The sequence below is a fragment of the Molossus molossus genome, unplaced genomic scaffold, assembly GCF_014108415.1.
Source record: "Molossus molossus isolate mMolMol1 unplaced genomic scaffold, mMolMol1.p scaffold_m16_p_7, whole genome shotgun sequence".
Classification (NCBI taxonomy): domain Eukaryota; kingdom Metazoa; phylum Chordata; class Mammalia; order Chiroptera; family Molossidae; genus Molossus; species Molossus molossus.
Window position 1 is genome coordinate 77,623,894 of NW_023425401.1, and position 18,253 is coordinate 77,642,146.

At 36.7% G+C, this 18,253-nt stretch overlaps 1 protein-coding gene across 2 annotated transcripts in view; it reads left to right on the plus strand.

The window, feature by feature from the left end:
* Nucleotides 1–18,253, plus strand: part of TES (testin LIM domain protein) — an 89,889-nt gene that overhangs the window by 69,236 nt on the left and 2,400 nt on the right. For both annotated transcript variants that reach the window (XM_036247352.1, XM_036247353.1), the window contains 4 exons: nt 424–676; nt 1,543–1,878; nt 2,922–3,137; nt 3,530–3,688. In XM_036247352.1, the coding sequence (XP_036103245.1) occupies nt 424–676; nt 1,543–1,878; nt 2,922–3,137; nt 3,530–3,688 (964 nt within the window). The remainder of the gene's footprint in view (nt 1–423; nt 677–1,542; nt 1,879–2,921; nt 3,138–3,529; nt 3,689–18,253) is intronic.

Here is an 18,253-nt window from a genome sequence, read left to right on the forward strand (position 1 = left end):
CCTCTCCCTTCTTCTTTTTCTAAAATCAATAAAGAAAATAAAAATTAAGAGAAAAAAATGAAATTTCTTACTATGATAGTTTTCTGTTTTATTTATTTATTTATTTATTTATTTATTTATTTATTTATTTATTTACAAGAACGAAGAATACCAGATGGTGTTACTCTTAGAATGACCCCTTGAGCATGCATTTTCCAATCAAAACCTAATTTTTCAAAGTCTTATAAAGTGAAGGTATATTTTATGTTTCCTTACTTAAATTTATGGATAGCTATTTAGTGGTCCCCACACAAAAAGAGATTTTCCTTTGCATACTATTAAATGGAATATGTGTAAAATATTTTTATGAATTTTAAATGTATGCACATATTTATTATTGATTAGGTATAATTAGTCATTGCCTGCTTTTCTTCAAAATTATAGAAAAATATGTCGTAACTGCAAGTGTGGTGAAGAAGAACATGATGTCCTATTGAGCAATGAAGAGGACCGAAAAGTAGGGAAACTTTTTGAAGACACCAAGTATACCACTCTGATTGCAAAGCTAAAATCAGATGGAATTCCCATGTACAAACGCAATGTTATGATATTGACCAATCCAGTTGCTGCCAAAAAGAATGTCTCCATCAACACAGTTACCTATGAATGGGCTCCTCCTGTCCAGAATCAGGCATTGGTAAGTAATAAGCAGGAGGGAAGTTCCTTTGTTAAAGTTCCTGAACTACTTATTTAGGGCAGTTCCCTCAGTGACCTAACCAACTTCAGATCTATTTTTTTTTTTTTTTTCTGGGGTTTCCATTACTTTGACTTTCAATTCTTATTATAGTCTTTTGAAAGTAAGATTAGACACCTCATAGAATTTTTCTGACAATCAAATACATTAACCTTTTTGAGGAAATGGTCTGAAATTCTTAATAAGTAGATGAAAAACAGATGTTTGTACAACTCTAGTGACTCTTCTAACTTACTCTTGAGACCATTTCTCTTAAGATGTAAATAATATCTAAAGAATATAACATTTCTGTGATTATTTAGAGCTCCAAACATGTTCAACACTGTATTTTTTTATTAGGTAAGGCAAAAAATATATATTTTGTGTGACAATCATGTTACAACTAGATAAGATATGGAAATCTTTTAAGAATGTTAGTTAAATCATTAGAGTGAATCTTGTGATGATATTTTTTTACAATGAAAATGTTGCTGATCCATAGGCCATTCTAAACATGCTGCCTAAAAATGTATGTTCTATTTCAATTGTACGTTTGTACATTTAGCACAAGTAAATATTAGTAACCTTAATCTTTTTATAAATTGAACAAAAATATATTTAATTTTTTTGGAGAAAAGTGTGTTTACTTTTATTGAACTAAATCTATTTTTAATATTTAATATTAAGATATTTATATGATAAAGATTATTTTTTGGTAATAATTAAAACTAACTTCTTGGTTAAGTAACTTGCTTCTGTGCTATAAAATAATATCGCCTGCCTAATGGCCAAGGCCTCTCCCACTTGACAATGGTCTCCTTGTGGTTCAGGCCAGGCAGTACATGCAGATGCTGCCCAAAGAAAAGCAGCCAGTGGCGGGTTCAGAGGGGGCACAGTACCGGAAGAAGCAGCTGGCAAAGCAGCTTCCTGCACATGACCAGGACCCTTCAAAGTGTCATGAGTTGTCTCCCAAAGAGGTGAAGGAGATGGAGCAGTTTGTGAAGAAATACAAGAACGAGGCTCTGGGAGTTGGAGATATCAAACTTCCCTGTGAGATGGATGCTCAAGATTCCAACAGAATGTACATTCCTGGTGGAGGCAGAAGCACCGTGGCAGCAGTGGGGACCGTGAAGGACAAATTGGCTGAACAGAGAACAACTCAATATGTGAGTAAAGTGGTCACACCATTGGCCCAATTGGTGTATTTTACATGCCTTTTCCCTTTCTTTGAAACTTTTTGGAGGCCATTCCTGTTTCCAAAAGAGAGTAGGTGGGGGAAATAAATTGAATTCAAATTCAATGTATGCTGTTTTTAGAGAATCATCACATTTGAAACTTCTGCCTAAAGCCAAGTTTTCTGAGTTTGCCAAGGATAATTGTGATTTTTAGGTAAACACAATAATTAGCATTGGTGTCATTCTGGAATACAGCATATTAATCTAGAATCTGTTTCTAAATATAATTTTGGTGTTAATTGTTTATCTCTTCCCATAAATAAGAATACTATATGACTAGCTTAATTCAGTTTTCCTTGAACATTGCACCTAAAATTCAAGCTTAAATTTATAAGGATATGTGTTCAATCATATTTTTAAAAATCTCTCCTAATGAAGGAAATTGAAGTCTTTTTTATGGCTTGAAGAAAATTGTGACACAGATGAACAAAAAAATGAAAACTAAACTTAATGTAATATATTTCTCATAGATTCTATTAGCACATCAATCAGTAAGTCTTAGTCTTGTAAAAACAATTATTTTTTAAAAGCACTGATAAACTTTAAGGCAGCGATTTTTTTAAAGACCCACTTAAAATTTAGGTGAAAATTTTTTTTTTGCTCATTCCCTCCACCACCCCAACACTCCTCCATGGGGGTGAGGGGTATGGGTGAAGATGGAAGAGGGCATAGAGTGAACAAATGGTAATGGAAAAAATAAAAATAAAATAAAATAAAATTACTATTAGCCTTTTCTCATAAGTGACTTTAATTGAGGAAACAATACTTTGTTACACACAGGGTGTAAGAATAGGTTTGAACAGCCTGGAGAAAGTCAACAGATTCTCTTTCACCTTGTGGTCTACAAGGTCAGACTATAATTTCAGTAGAAATTCTTTCTCTTGAAAGTTGTTTCTTTGAATTTTTATGAACGCTGGTGATGAGAAATACCATTCGTATGGTGACTAGATTGTTTTGGGTTGATTCCCTTTCAGTCCTGCTACTGCTGCAAACTGAGTATGAAGGAAGGTGACCCAGCCATCTATGCTGAAAGGGCTGGCTATGATAAGCTTTGGCACCCAGCTTGTTTCATCTGCAGTACCTGCCATGAACTCCTGGTTGACATGATTTATTTCTGGAAGAATGGGAAGTTATACTGTGGCAGACATTACTGTGACAGTGAGAAACCTCGCTGTGCTGGCTGTGATGAGGTATGTTCTCTGGGGCTACCTGCATGCAGGCTCATTTTTGTACCCCCATATGGTCCCCTTACCATCCTAACGCTACCCTTCATGAGAAGGCAGTACAAATAGCCAAGCATCAGTTTCTTTATTTACATCCAAAGAAGTTGAAAGAAAAAGATTCTAATTTCAGTTATTCTGCCTACTCTTTTAATTGTGTTGACTAAGGAAATATTGTCTACAATCATAATAAATTGATTTGGACTAAACTGATTACTAACCTAAGTTCAAGCTTTAGATTATTTTCAGACAAGAAAGTAAGCTGATATACTTGTGGATCTAAATCCCTATTGTCTAAAGAACCTAGCTTTGTTATTTGTAGCAAAAATATATGATTCATCTTATTTTTATCCTCTTCCCAGCTGATATTTAGCAATGAGTATACCCAGGCAGAAAACCAAAATTGGCACCTGAAACATTTCTGCTGCTTTGACTGTGACAACATCCTAGCTGGGGAAATATATGTGATGGTCAATGACAAGCCCGTGTGTAAGCCTTGCTATGTGAAGAATCATGCTGTGGTAAGAAACATTCTAGGGATCCAGATGTTTCAATCTTCTTTATCATTTTACTTTATGCCTTCATTTAAGCCTCTTAGAAGTGGGAAATAGAAAGTATTACTTTCAAATAGGAAACATAATTCCTACCATAGAGTGTTAAAAATCCAGATAATTCAAAAGTAATAAATACTTTGACTGTGGGCCACCTAAAGGTTTCTATCTGTGCAATTAAAACTGTAGATTATAAATGCTACTCAATAATCAAATCCCCATTTTTAAAAAGTTTCTTAATGAGAATGTGATTAACTGATTGATTCTGATCATACAGATCAGATTCTATTTAAATTAAGATTTCTGAGGCCATTCTATTCTTTAACTCTATTTTAGTGTTTATGATTTCTGTTCATGTCACTAGACCATCCACTAGGGCTTTGTTTTTGCTGCTTGGAGGCTGTTCATTGCCTAGTTTTTAAATGCTCATGGAATTGATTTAGTATAACAAAATGTGACCTGTAAATTTTGGGTTGGATTTGGGAAATCTAAATGATTTTCTATTTACCATTGAGTTGGACTAAATAAATCTAAATGGTTTATTTGTATGAACTAAACACAAGTATTTAATGTGGGAGTATTCCCTCCCCACCCTCTGCCTTGGATCTACTCTACTTACACAGAGCTATTATTACATGATGGTCAACAGATAATTTAGTACATTTAAAAGTACATTTAGTACATTAAAAAGCACATTATATGGTAAATCTTATAAGGCAGGGGATATTAAAAGAATAGACATTTACTTCTTTATATGCAGAAAAATACATACTAGTTAAAGATCCCCCTGAGCTATCAAGTACAGGAGACTCCTGGCTAATAAAATAACATATTTATATAGTTCTAGAAGTACAACACTATGAAAATAAGGTAACAAGTTTTGGTGCCGATGCCAGTTTTCAGCCCTTACCCACTGTCCCCAGATAGAATTAATTCTTTTCTATCAACTCTCTCTCATCAATATATCTCAGATCCTCACATTTACAGCATCTTTACTTCAGATCTTTATTTTTTATTATTTGGATTATTGCAGTGGTCTCAAATTTGGTCTCCCCCCCCCCCCCCCCCCCCATTCACTCTTGATTTTATTCAAAGCCACCTTCCATAATGATGGAAGGTAATCTTTCAAAATGCAAATCTGTCCCTTAAGCATTTGCTTAATGGATTCACCAGTATCTTCTTATCTATCTGGCTGTTTCTATTAGTCATCCAATTCAAATCATACATTTCCACAAGTTACTAGTATTTTCTAGTTTACACACTGTTCTTTGTCTTCTGCTCACCCTTATTCCTTTGTCTGATATACCCTCCTATTCCTTTTTACCTGACTATGGCTACACATTCCTCCAGAATCAATTTAGGCTTAACAGTTTTCAGAACACTTTTCCTGATTTCCTACCCCAAGTTCCACCCCTTTCTCTTTGGCTAGGCTGGATGCCTCTCTGTTCACATGGGTCCCTGTGTGTGTACTTGCCAACGTTTGTGTAATTATTAATATCACTCATCTGTCTTCTCCACTAGACAGTTGGAGGATGAGCTTGCCTTTTCTTTTTTTAGTTTTTTTTTTTTTTTTCCTTTATTGATTTTGAGAGAGAGAGGAAGGGAGAGGGAGAGAGAGAGAGAGAGAAACATTGATAACAGAGAACATTGATTGGCCGCCTTCTGCACACCCCCAACTGGGGATTGTGCCCACAGTCTGGGCATGTGCCCAACCAGGAATTCAACCAGCAACCTCTTGGTACAGGGGTTGATGCTCAACCACTGAGCAACACCAGTCAGACTGAGCTTGCATTTTTACTTCCATATCCTCAATGTCTGTACCTAAGAAACATCTGCATGACTGACTTGTGCTCTGAGATTTATCATTTGACATGCATTTTATTATAGGGTATGTGACCTTGATCTCAAGGAATAGAATGCAAAGTCCATGAGGGCAGGGGTTTTTGTCTGCTTTGTTTTCTGTTCTATTTCCAACACTAGAACAACACAGTAGATAATAAACACTTATTGAATAAAGTTTTAATAGATGAAGCTACTTTATTTAACTGTTACAGCTTCTCTCCATTACATTGTATCAATTCATTGGGGAGGATTATAACCACAGATATGATTTTTTTTTTTATCCTCACCCGAGGACATTTTTTCTATTTTTTGTTCAGATAGAGTGTTGGAGGGAGAGAGAGAGAGAAACATCGACGTGAAAGGGACACAAGTGGTTGCCACCCACACGACCCAACCAGGTCTGGGGACAAACTGCAACCGAGGTACGTGCCCTTAGCGGGAACCGAACCCGGGTCTCTCAGGACCGCAGGCCGACGCTCTAACCGCTGAGCCAAACTGGCCAGGGCTGATTTTTTTAAAAGAGATAAACTCTACATTATTTCACTTTATAATATGGTATGATTTCTTTTAAAGGTTTACTTTCCTGTAAGATATATGATTGTCCTTTCCCTAAAATCAAAATGAATAAACATATTATCACTTAAACAAATTCCAGCTGATGGCAAAGAAAGCATGCAATGTGCTAAATGATGTAAAAAATATTATTTAATCTTTACCGTTGAAAGTACTACAGATGTCCCTCATTTTGTTTTCCTCAATGACGCCCTCTTCCCTGCTCCCACACCTCCTCTACCCCTGCTTTCACTGCCTTCACCGCACTGTTGTCTGTGCCCCTTGATTATGCATATGTGCATATAAGTTCTTTGATTTATCTCTTCCTGCCCCCTAACTCCCTTCCCTCTGAGGTTGTCAGTCTGTTCCCTACTTCCATGTCTTTGGACCTATTTTGTTCATCAGCTTATTTTGTTTATTACATTCCACAAATAAATGAGATCATATGATACTCATTTTTCTCTGACTGGCTTATTTTACCTAGATAATACTCTCCAGGTCCCTCAATGTTTTCTCAAAGGGTAAGAGATTCTTTCTTTCTTTCTTTCTTTCTTTCTTTCTTTCTTTCTTTCTTTCTTTCTTTCTTTCTTTCTTTCTTTCTTCTTCCTCCCTCCCTCCCTCCCTCCCTCCCTCCCTCCCTCCCTCCCTTCCTTCCTTCCTTCCTTCCTTCCTTCCTTCCTTCCTTCCTTCCTTCCTTCCTTCCTTCCAGCTGCATAGTATTCCATCGTGTAAATGTATCACAGCTTTCTTATCCACTCATCTACTGATGGACACTTGGGTTGTTTGTAGATCTTAGCTATTGTAAATAGCACTACTATGAATATAGGCACATATATTCTTTCTGAGTGGTATTTCAGGCTTCTTAGGATATCTTCCTAGAAGTGGAATCACTGGGTCAAATGGAAATTCTATTTTTAATTTTTGAGGAAGCAGCATATTGTTTTCCATAGTGGCTGCACCAGTCTGCAATTCCAACAGCAGAGTACTAGAATACCCTTTTCTCCGAATCCTCACCAGCACTTGTTTGACAATTTGTTGATGGTAGCCTTTCTGGCAGGTGTGAGGTGATACCTCATGTTGTTTTAATTTGCATTAGTCTGATCATTAATGCTGGTCAGCCTTTTTTTCATATGTCTTTTGGCCATTTGTATGTCCTGTTTAGAGAAGTGTCTATTCAGGTCCTCTGCCCATTTTTTAATTGGATTTTTGGTCTTCCTTTTGTTGAGATGTATGAGTATTTTATATATTTTGGAAATTACTCCTTTATCAAATGTATCATTGACAAATATGTTCTCCCACAGAGTGGGGTCCCTTTTCATTTTGATGCTGGTTTCTATTGCTTTGCAGAAACTTTTTAGTTTAATGTAGTCAATTTATTAATTTTTTCCTGTGTTTAGCTAACATTTGGCAATGTATCGGTGAAAATTCTGTTACATGTGATGTCTGAGGTTTTGCTGCCTACATTTTTAGGACTTTTAGGACTTTTATGGGTTCATAACTTACTAATGATTCTTATCCATTTAGAGTTTATTCTTGTGTATGTTGTAAGTTGGTGGTCTCATTTCAAGTTTTGCATGAGCCTGTCCAATTTTCCCAATACTATTTATTGAAGAGACTGTCTTTACTCCATTGTATGCTCTTGCCTCCACTGTCAAATATTAATTGAGTATAATGACTTGGGTCAATTTCTGGGTTGCTCTCTGTTCTGTACCACTGATCTATATGCCTGTTATTGTGCCAGTACTAAGCTATTGTGATTAGGATGGCTTTGTAGTATAACGTAATATCCAGTATTGTGATCCCTCCACTTTATTCTTCCTTTTCAAGATTGCTGTGGCTATTTGGGGTCTTTTTAAATTCCATATAAACTTTTGATGTATTTGTTCTAGATCTGTGAAACATGCCATTGGTGTTTTAATAGGCATTGCATTGAATCTGTTCATTGCTTTCGGAAGTGTGGACATTTTAATGATGTTAATTCTTCCAATCCATGTACATGGTATATGTTTCCACTTTTTCCTATCTTCATCTATTTCTCTTTTCAATGTCCTGTAATTTTCTGAGAACAGAACTTTTACCTCCTTGGTTAAGTTTATTCCTAAGCATTTTATTTTTTTGTTGTTATTGTTGCAATGATAAATGTGACTTTTTTTTTTTTTTAGTTTTTCTTTCTGAGTGTTCATTATTGGTTTATAAAGGTACTATTGATTTATGGATGTTAATTTTGTATCCTGCTGCTCTGCTGAATTTATTTATTAAATCTAGTAGTTTTTTGATGGAATCTTTCAGGTTTTCTATGTACTATATCGTGTCATCTGTGAATAATGAGAGTTTTACTTCATCCATTCCAACTTGGATGCCTTTTATTTTATATTCTTGTCTCATCACTGTGGCTAAGACTTCTATTACTATGTTGAATAAGAGTGGTGAAAGTGGACATCCCTGTCTTGTTCCTGTTTTAAGGGAAATGCTTTTAGTTTTTTTCCCATTGAGTATGATGCTGGGTGTAGGTTTGTCATATATGGCCTTTATTATGTAATGTATTTTCTCTCTTTTCTCACTTTGCTGAGTGTTTTTAACAGAAATGGGTGCTGGATTTTGTCAAATGCTTTTTCAGCATCTATTGATATGACCACATGATTTTTATTTTTTATTTTGTTTATATGGTGTATACATTTATTGATTTGCGAATATTGTACCATCATTTCATCCCTGAGTTAAATCCCATTTGATCATGGTGAATAATTTTTTTTTGATATATTGTTGGATCTGATTTTCTAATGTTTTGTTGAGGATTTTGGTATCTATGTTTGTAAAGAATAATGGCCTATAATTTTCTTTCCTTATAGGGTCTTCATTGGTGTTGGAATTAGGTTTATTCTGGCTTTATAAAGAGATCCCTGAAGTCTTTCTTCCTCCTGAATTCTTTATAATAGTTTGAAGAGAATGAGTGTTAGTTCTTCTTTGAATGTTTGGTAAATCTCTCCTATGAACCTGCCCAGTCCAGGGTTTTTGTTTGGTGGGAGTTTACTGATTACAACTTCAATTTTCATAGTTGTTATTGGTCTGTTATGATTTTTTTACTCTTTCTGGTTGAGATTTGGAAGATTATATGATTCTAGGAATGTCTATTTTGTCCAGGTTGTCCAATTTGTAGGTATATAGTAATTGTATTTTCATCATATTTTCATACTATTCCTTTTATTCCTTTGATTTCAGTTGTTATCTCACCTCTTTTGTTTATGATTTTATTTATTTGGGTCCTCTCTCTTTGTTTCTTGGTGAGTCTGTCTAAAGTTTCATCAATCTTATAAAGTAGCAATAAAAATAATTTTATGGTGGGGGGTCATCACAACATGAGAAACTATATTAAAGGGTTGCAGCATTAAAAAGATTGAGAACTACTGCAAATCATTACCCTGAATTCTATATCTGATAGCTTGCTTATCTCCATTTCATTTAGCGCTTTTTTTGGTGATTTCTCTTGTTTTCTTTGGGGCTCATTTCTTTGTGTCAACATTTTGGCTGCCTGTTTGGGTTTGTTCCTATGTATTAGGTAGATCTTCTGTGACTCCCAGTCTTATGTCATTGGTAACCTGTGGGACCTAGTGGCACAGTCTCCATGATCACCAGACCTGGATGCTCTAATTATGTCCCTTATGCAATTTCTGTGGGTCCTCCTGTTGTGATGGAGTCTTGATTGCTATTGGCCTATTTGTGCATGGGCTCAACACTCTGGCAGGCTGACAGTGATACTCAACCCACAACACTGAGTAGGCTTCAATGCAGTTGCTTATTACATAAAGTGCAATTCAACTAATCACGGTTTGGAGCCTGCCAAAAATCTCCCTGTGGATATCAACAATCTGCAGTATGTGGATCCCTCTGGTGAGGATGGATGTGTATAGACTGGACCAAGCTGAACACCAAGGACTGGTTTTACTCTCCCAGGTCAGGTTCAAGTTGAGGAAAGGCAAAGATTAAAAGTATCCAGAGATCAGTCTCTGCCTGCAGGCTGACTATTAATTCAGTCACTTAATGAGCCTCAGGCTATAGTCCTCTACTAGATGTAAACTACACTCAATGGGCAGAATAAGAGAAATTATTTTTTTTACTCAATTTATTTTTGTTATAGATGTTTCTCCTTTTTTTTCCCCACTGACACCCTTCTCGCCATTCCCCCCACCCCATCCCCGGCTTTGTTGTCCATGTCCATTGGTTATGAGTACATACATATAAGTTCTGTGGTATATGTCTTCCCTTCCCCCACCACACCTTCTTCTGAGGGTTGTCAGTCTATACCCTACTTCCATGTATCCGGGTCTACCCTATTCCTCAGACTGTTATGTTCATTATATTCCACAAATCAGTGAGATCATGTGGTATTTGTCTTTCTCTGATTGGCTTGTTTTACTTAGAATAATACTTTCCAGGTTCCCCCATGTTGTCTCAAAGGATAAGAGATCTTTCTTTCTTACAGCTGCATAGTACTCCATTGTGTATATGTACCACAGCTTTTTTATCCATTCGTCTACTGATGGATACTTGGGCTGTTTCCAGATTTTAGCTATTGTAAATACTGTAATGCTACTATGAACATGGGGCTACATATATTCTTTCTGATTGGTGTTTCAGGCTTCTTAGGGTATATTCCTAGAAGTGGAATCACTAGGTCAAATGGAAGTTCAGTTTTTAATTTTCTCAGGTAACACCATATTGTTTTCCATAGTGGCTGCACCAACTTGCATTCCCACCAGCAGTGTACTAGAGTCCTTTTTTTCTTTTTTAATCCTCACCCGAGGACATTTTTTCATTTTTTGTACAGATAGAGTGGGAGGGAGAGGGAGGAAGAGAGAGAGAGAGAGAGAAAAACATCGATGTGAAAGGGACACATCGAGTGGCTGCCACCCACATGACCAACCAGGGCCAGGGACAAACTGCAACCGAGGTAAATGCCCTTAGCAGGAACTGAACCCGGGTCTCTCCGGACCGCAGACCAACGCTCTAACCGCTGAGCCAAACTGGCCAGGGCAGAGTCCTTTTTTTCTTCACAACCTCGCCAACACCTGTTGTTTGATGATTTGTTCATAGCGGCCATTCTGACAGGTGGGAGGTGATACCTCATTGTTGTTTTAATTTGTATCTCACTGATGATTATTGATGTTGAGAATTTCTTCATCTGTCTCTTGGCCATTTGTATGTCCCATTTAGAGAGGTGTCTATTTAGTTCCTCTGCCCATTTTTTAATTGGGTTCTTTGTCTTCCTTTTGTTGAGCTACATGAGAACTCTATATCTGAACCCCTTATCTGATATATCATTGGCAATGATGCTCTCTCATACAGTGGGTTGCCTTTCCATTTTGATGCTTATTTCTTTTGCTGTGCAGAAGCTTTCTAGTTTGATGGAGTCCCATGTATTCATTTTTTCCAATGTTTCCATTGCCTTAGTGATGTATCAGTGAAAATTCTGCTGCATATGATGTCTGAAATTTTGTTGCCTACATTTTCTTCTAGAATTTTTATGGATTCACGTGTCACATTTAAGTCTTTTAATCCATTTTGAGTTTATTCTTGTGTATGGTGTAAGTTGATGGTCTAGTTTCACTTTTTTTCCATGTAGCTGTCCAATTTTCCCAACACCATTTATTAGAGAAGCTGTCTTTACTCCATTATATGGTCTTGCCTCATTTGTCAAATATTAATTGAGAATAATGTCTTGGGTCCATTTCTGGGTTCGCTGTTATATTCCACTGGTCTATAAGCCTGTTCTTGTGCCAGTACCTGGCTGTTTTGATTACAGTAGCTTTGTAGTGTAACCTAACATCCGGTATTGTGATCCCACCTATTGTGTCTTTTATTCCCCCCAAGATTGCTGTGGCTATTCTGAGTCTTTTATGGTTCCAATGAACTTTTGAAATATTTGCTCTAATTCTGTGAAATATGTCATTGGTATTTTAATGGGGATTGCATTAAATCTATAGATTGCTTTGGGTAATATGGACATTTAGTGATGGTAATTCTTCCAATCCATGAACAAGGTATGTGCTTCCACTTTTTTATATCTTCTCTATTTCTTTTTTTCAGTGTTCTGTAGTTTTCTGCAAATAGGTTTTCTACTTCTTTTGTTAAGGTATCTTAATTTTTTTGCTGCTATGGTAAATGGGATTGTTATTTTTAGTTTCTTTTTCTGTGACTTCATAATGCTGTCAATGTCTTGACGTTACTTTTGTATCCTGCTACTTTGCCAAATTCATTTATTAAGTCCAGTAACTTTTTGATGGAGTCTTTGGGGTTTTCTATGTATAATATCATTTCATCTGTAAATAATGACAGTTTCACTTCCTCCTTTCCAATTTGGATCTCTTTTATTTTTTCAGGTCTGATTGCTGTGGCTAAGACTTCCAGTACAATGTTAAATAAGAGTGTTGAAAGTGGGCATCCCTGTCTTGTTTCTGTTCTTAAGGGAAATGCTTTTAGTTTTTGCCCATTGAGTATGATGTTGGCTGTAGGTTTTTCAGATATGCCCTTTATTATCTTGAGATTTGATCTCTCTATTCCCACATTGCTGAGCGTTATTAACAGAAATGGGTGCTGAATGTTGTTGAATGCTTTTTCAGTGTCAATTGATATAAACATGTGTTTCTTTAAATTTTCATTTTGTTTATGTGGTGTATCACATTTGTTGATTTGCACATATTGTACCAGCCTTGCATCCCTGGGATGAATCCCACTTGGTCATGGTGAATAATTTTTTTGATGTATTGCTGGATTTGATTTGCTAATATTTTGTTCACGATTTTGGTATTTATGTTCATCAGGGATATTGGCCTGTAGCATTCTTTCTTTGTAGTGTCTTTTTCTCATTTTGGAATTAGAATTATACTGGCCTCATAAAATGAGTTTGGAAGTTTTTCTTCTTGAATTTTTTGAAAGAGTTTAAGGAGAATGGGTGTTAGTTCTTTGATGTTTGGTAAAACTACCCTGTGAAGCCATTTGGGCCTGGGCTTTTGTTGGCTAGTAAAGTCTTGATTACCTCTTCAATTCCCTTAGTTGTTATTGTCTGTTCAAGTTTTTTATCTCTTCCCGGTCCAGTTTGGACTATGTGTTTCTAGAAATTTGTCCATTTCACTTAGATTGTTGAATTTGTTGCCATATAATTGTTCATAGTATTAACAATCTTTTGTATTTCTGTGGTGTCAGTTGTTACTTCTCCTCTTTCATTTCTGATTTTGTGTATTGAGTTCTCTCTCTTTGTTTCTTGGTGAGTCTAGCTAATGGTCCATCAATCTTGTTTATCTTTTTGAAAAACCAGCTCTTTGTTTCATTGATCCTTTGAATTGTTTTTTTGGTCTCTATGTCATTTATTTCTGCTCTGATATTTACTCTTTCCTTCCTTCTACTTGCTCTGGGGTTTTCTTTCTGTTTGCTTTCTATTTCTTCAAGTTGTGAGGTTAAATAGTCTATTAAAGATTTTTCTTGTTTTTTGAAGTAGGCCTGTAGTGCTATGAACTTCCCTCTCAGAACTGCTTTTGCTGCATGCTATAGATTTTGTTTTGTTGTGTGTTTATTCTCATTGGTTTCCAGGAAATTTTTAATTTCTTCCTTGATCTCCATGGTAACCCATTCATTGTTTAATAACATGCTATTTAACCTCCTCGTGTTCAAGTGTCTTTGCATATTCTTGTTGCTGTTGATTTCTAGTTTCATGCCATTGTGATCTGAGAAGATGCTTGATATGATTTCAGTCTTCTTGAACTTGTAGAGACTTAGTTTGTGTGCTAATATGTGGTCTATCTTTGAGAATGTCCCATGTGCACTTGAGTAGAATGTGAATTCTGCAATTCTGGGCTGTAATTTTCTGTAGATATCTATGAAATCCATCTGATCTAGTGCTTCATTTAAAGTCTGTGTTTACTTCGTATTTTTTTTTTTTTTGTCTACAGGATCTATCCAGTGATGTCAGCGGGGTGTTGAAGTCTCCTGCTATGATTGTGTTGCTATCGATTTTTTCTTTGAAGTCCTCCAGAATATTTTTAATATATTTTGGTAATCCTTTATTGGGTGCACATATGTTTAACAAGGTTATATCTTCCTGTTAGGTAGATCATTTCAATATCATGTAGTGGCCTTCTTTGTCTCTAGTTTTGGTCTTCATTTTGAAATCTATTTTATCAGATATGAGTATTGCTACCTCAGTTTTTTTTTTTTTTCTTTCCATTTGCTTGGAAGATTTTTATCCATCCCTTCACTTTCAACCTATGTGAATCTTTTGTTGTGAGGTGGGTCTCTTATGAACAACATATGAGTCATGCTTTCTTATCCAGTCAGCTACTCTGTGTCTTTTTATTGGACCATTCAATCCATTCACATTTAAGGTGATTATTGATATGTACTTAATTTATTGCCATTTTTGTTTAATTTGGTTATATTTTTCTTTCTGTTTCTTCTACTAATTACAGCAATTCTTTTAACATTTCTTGCAGTGCTGGTTTGGTGCTAATGTATTCCCTTAGCCTTTTTTGGGTGTGTGTGTCTGGGAAACTCTTTATTTGACCTTCTGTTTTGAATGATAGCCTTGCTGGGTAGAGTAGTCTTGGATTTACATCCTTGTTTTTCATAACCTTCATTACTTTATGTCATTCCCTTCTGGCCTGTAGTGTTTCTGTTGAGAAGTCAGCTGAGAGCTTTATGGGGGTTCCTTTGTAGGTAACCTATTGCTTATCTCTTACTGTTTTTATGATTCTCTCTTTGTCTTTATTTTTTGGCATTTTAATTACTATGTGTCTTGGTGTGTGCCTGTTTGGGTTCTTCTTAGTTGGGGCTTTCTGTGCTTCTTGAACTTGAATGCCTTCTTCCTTCACCAAATTAGGGAAGTTTTCTGTCACTGTTTCTTCAAATATATAGTCTAGCCCTTGCTCATATTCTTTTTCTTTGGGAACTTCCATGATGTGAATAGTATTACGTTTCTAGTTGTCCCACAGTTCTCCTAAGCTGTCATCTTTTTTTTTTTTTTTTTTTCCTTTTGGTTTTTTGATTGGCTGATTTTTTTCTACTCTGTCTTTTAATTCACTGATTCGGTCCTCAGCTTTCTCTACTCTACTGTTTGGTCATATCAGTGTGTTCTTTATTTCTGTTCTGTCATTTTTTATTTCTTCTTGGTGGTTTTTAATTTCCAATTGGTCGTTTTGCAATGTTTCTATGTCTTTACTCATGGTTCATGTCATTACTCAAGCTGTTGAGCTTCCTCGAGATCATGGCCCTGAATTCTAGTTTTGTTATCTTGCTTATCTGCATTTCATTTGTCTCATCTTTAGTAGAGGTCTCTTGGTCTTTCATTTGGGATTTGTTTATTTATTTTTTCACCATTTTGGCTATCTCAGTGGGCTTTGGAGCCTGCAAAATTTTCCCTGTGGGTGTTGTTGTTCTGCTGTTTGTGACTCCCTTTACTGGTTTTGGGTGAGCATGAGAGAAACACCACTGTCCAGTCTTACTTTCCTGGGTAGAGTTGCAAGCCCAGGAATGGATTAGTTATTCTCAAGAGCCTGGGGTTTTCAGTTGAATGAAAAACTCTCTCAGGTGTTCAGTGTAAGTGAATTTCCCGAGGGTGGGGCAGATGCTGTTTGTTAATGAGCCTCAATTTGCATTTCAATGGCCCACTGGGTGGGGTTGAATCTCCAAGGAAGGGGCCGCTGCTTCTTCCCAGAGCCCTGGGAAGGAGTAAGATGACCAGATTCCTGCGTGGCCACAACTCAGCAAAAGCTCTGAGTGCCTTCCAAATACTGAGTGTCTACACACAGTTCCAGTGCATCCACCCTCCCTCTGTCAAAGCCAAAGGTGAGTGGCTGTGGCTATTTTAGCGCTCTGTCACAACCCTCTGTGCTGTGGAACAGGCTTGGGAGTTTAACCCCAAGGGCGCTGTTCACAGCTATGACCGCTGTTTTCCATGGGCTCCCAGCCCCCCTTCCGTGCCTCCACAATCTTACCAGGATTGATTCTGTGTTCCTGGTTATATGGCCCTTGCAAGCTGCTTTTCTGTTGCTTTTTCCCAACAATTTGTCTTTATTTTCATTGTAATTCCAGTTTGGTCCTGGGAGATGGTCTGTGTAGCTTCTATTTACTCTGCCACCATTTTGAAACATCAGGGTGAGAGAAATTCCAATGGGTGTGGTAATTGCTCTCCCACCCCCCAGGGCTAAAGCTGCTTTGATAAATATTAATGAGAAAACTGCCTGCGAAAGATGGCTTCTGCAGCTTGGGGGAATGATTCAGTACAGGGCTTCTGGTGTCTGCTTTCCCAGCTCACTCCCCAGAGCCCCAAATCTCAGACTCTCCTCATGCTACTCTAGGCTCTTCAGCTCACACTCTGCCAGAGCCCAAGGTGAGTGGCTGTAGATGAATTTAGTGCACTGGCTCTTCAAGAGGGTGTCTATATTTCCAACTATCTCTCCCTGCCAGACAGAACCTCTGGTGCTTTTGACAGCCAGGTGTTATGTGGGAACCTTTCTCAGTTCTGCTACTCAGGGCTGGGGTACCCAGCTTGGGGTGTAGACCTCATACTTCTCAGGGGGAACCTACCCACAGCTGAGATATCCTTCCAGAAATGTAGCTACTGCTTGTGGGAGCCCAGCCAGTTTTCTCACCTCATTTCCTGCAAGAGTCAGTGTGGGCTCCTCCTTACATCCTTGGTTATAAGGGTTCTCTCCAGCTAGTCTTCAGTTGGTTATTCTGGCTGACTTTTCTATATATTGGTTGTAATTCCAGTTTGGTCCTGGGAGAAGGTCAGTGTAGTTTGCATTCAGTCCACTGACATTTTTTTATCCTCTAAATAATGTATAAAGTTTGAAGAAGGTTATCTGGTTTAGGGCATTGATCTACTTAGATTTAAAAAAAAAATTTAATTAAAAGGAGAGGGATACAAATTACATTTAAACTAAAAATAAGAATTCAGCTCAAAACAAGGTATTTCTGAGAAAAAAAAGAAACCTCCCCTAAAAGGAGGAAAATTAGAAGTGTACTGAGTTTGTCTCTGCGTGGTCTGGAATTCCAGTATCAAATGGCCACCCCCAGAATTCACATCTACAAGATTTCATAAGACTCTGCTGCTAGAGAACTCATTACAACAAGTGTCATTAGCTATTTCACATTATGTATTCAAATACAATAAAAGAAGTAGGAGGTTTTGAAGAAAATTAAAGTTCTGAAATATTTGAGGTTTAAGAACACTGGAAACACATCATCTCCCTGCAGGGTTCTATAGTCCCCAAACCCTCAGTAAGGGCTAGGCTGCTTCCAGGTTTATGAAGAATTAGGGATCAATATATTTTACCTACGATTATGTGTTAGTCCATGGGATTAATGGCAATCAAATTATTAATAAAAGTAAATTTTATGAAACCATAAACCCTAAATTCAGTGTGTTCATTAGTTATGTTTTAATCTAAATATTTTTTTTAATTTTATGTATAGTTGAACAGTAGTTATCTCTTACAATTACAGATTAAAGTGTGTGTTTTAAAAGATTATAAAAAGATCCACAAATATTACAGGCTGAGATATAGAAGATAATTTATGATCTAAAAGCAAGAGAATAAAAAAAATTGAATATTTTATATATAAACAAGTCTTAAGATATTACAAAATTAACATACCCTGGCCAGTGTGACTCAGTGGTTGAGCATCGATCCATGCACCAAGAGGTTGCTGGTTCAATTCCTGGTCAGGGCACATGCCCAGGTTGTAGGCCAAATCCCCAGTGGGGGGCATGTGGGAGGTGGCCAATCAATGTTCGCTCTCATTGATTTTTCTATCTCCCTCCCTCTCCCTTCCTCTCTCTCTAAAATCAATAAAGAAAGAAAAAAAATAATATAAGATATAGGAAACTACAAAGGAGAACATTCTAAATTAATTATAAAGCTATAAAATGAATATATACAAAAGCAATTGCTTGCATAGTGCAGCTACAAAATAGGAGGGTATTTGTAATGAAAACATTCATGTTTGCCATATTCAGGAATGCTGTGTTAATGATGCAAAGAGATTCCCTTGCTTCTCAGGGAAGACTGGGTAGACATAATGTATAAATTAAGCAGCTATAATCTCTAATTAAAAGCCATGGAGCTCTAAAAAATATGGAAACTATAT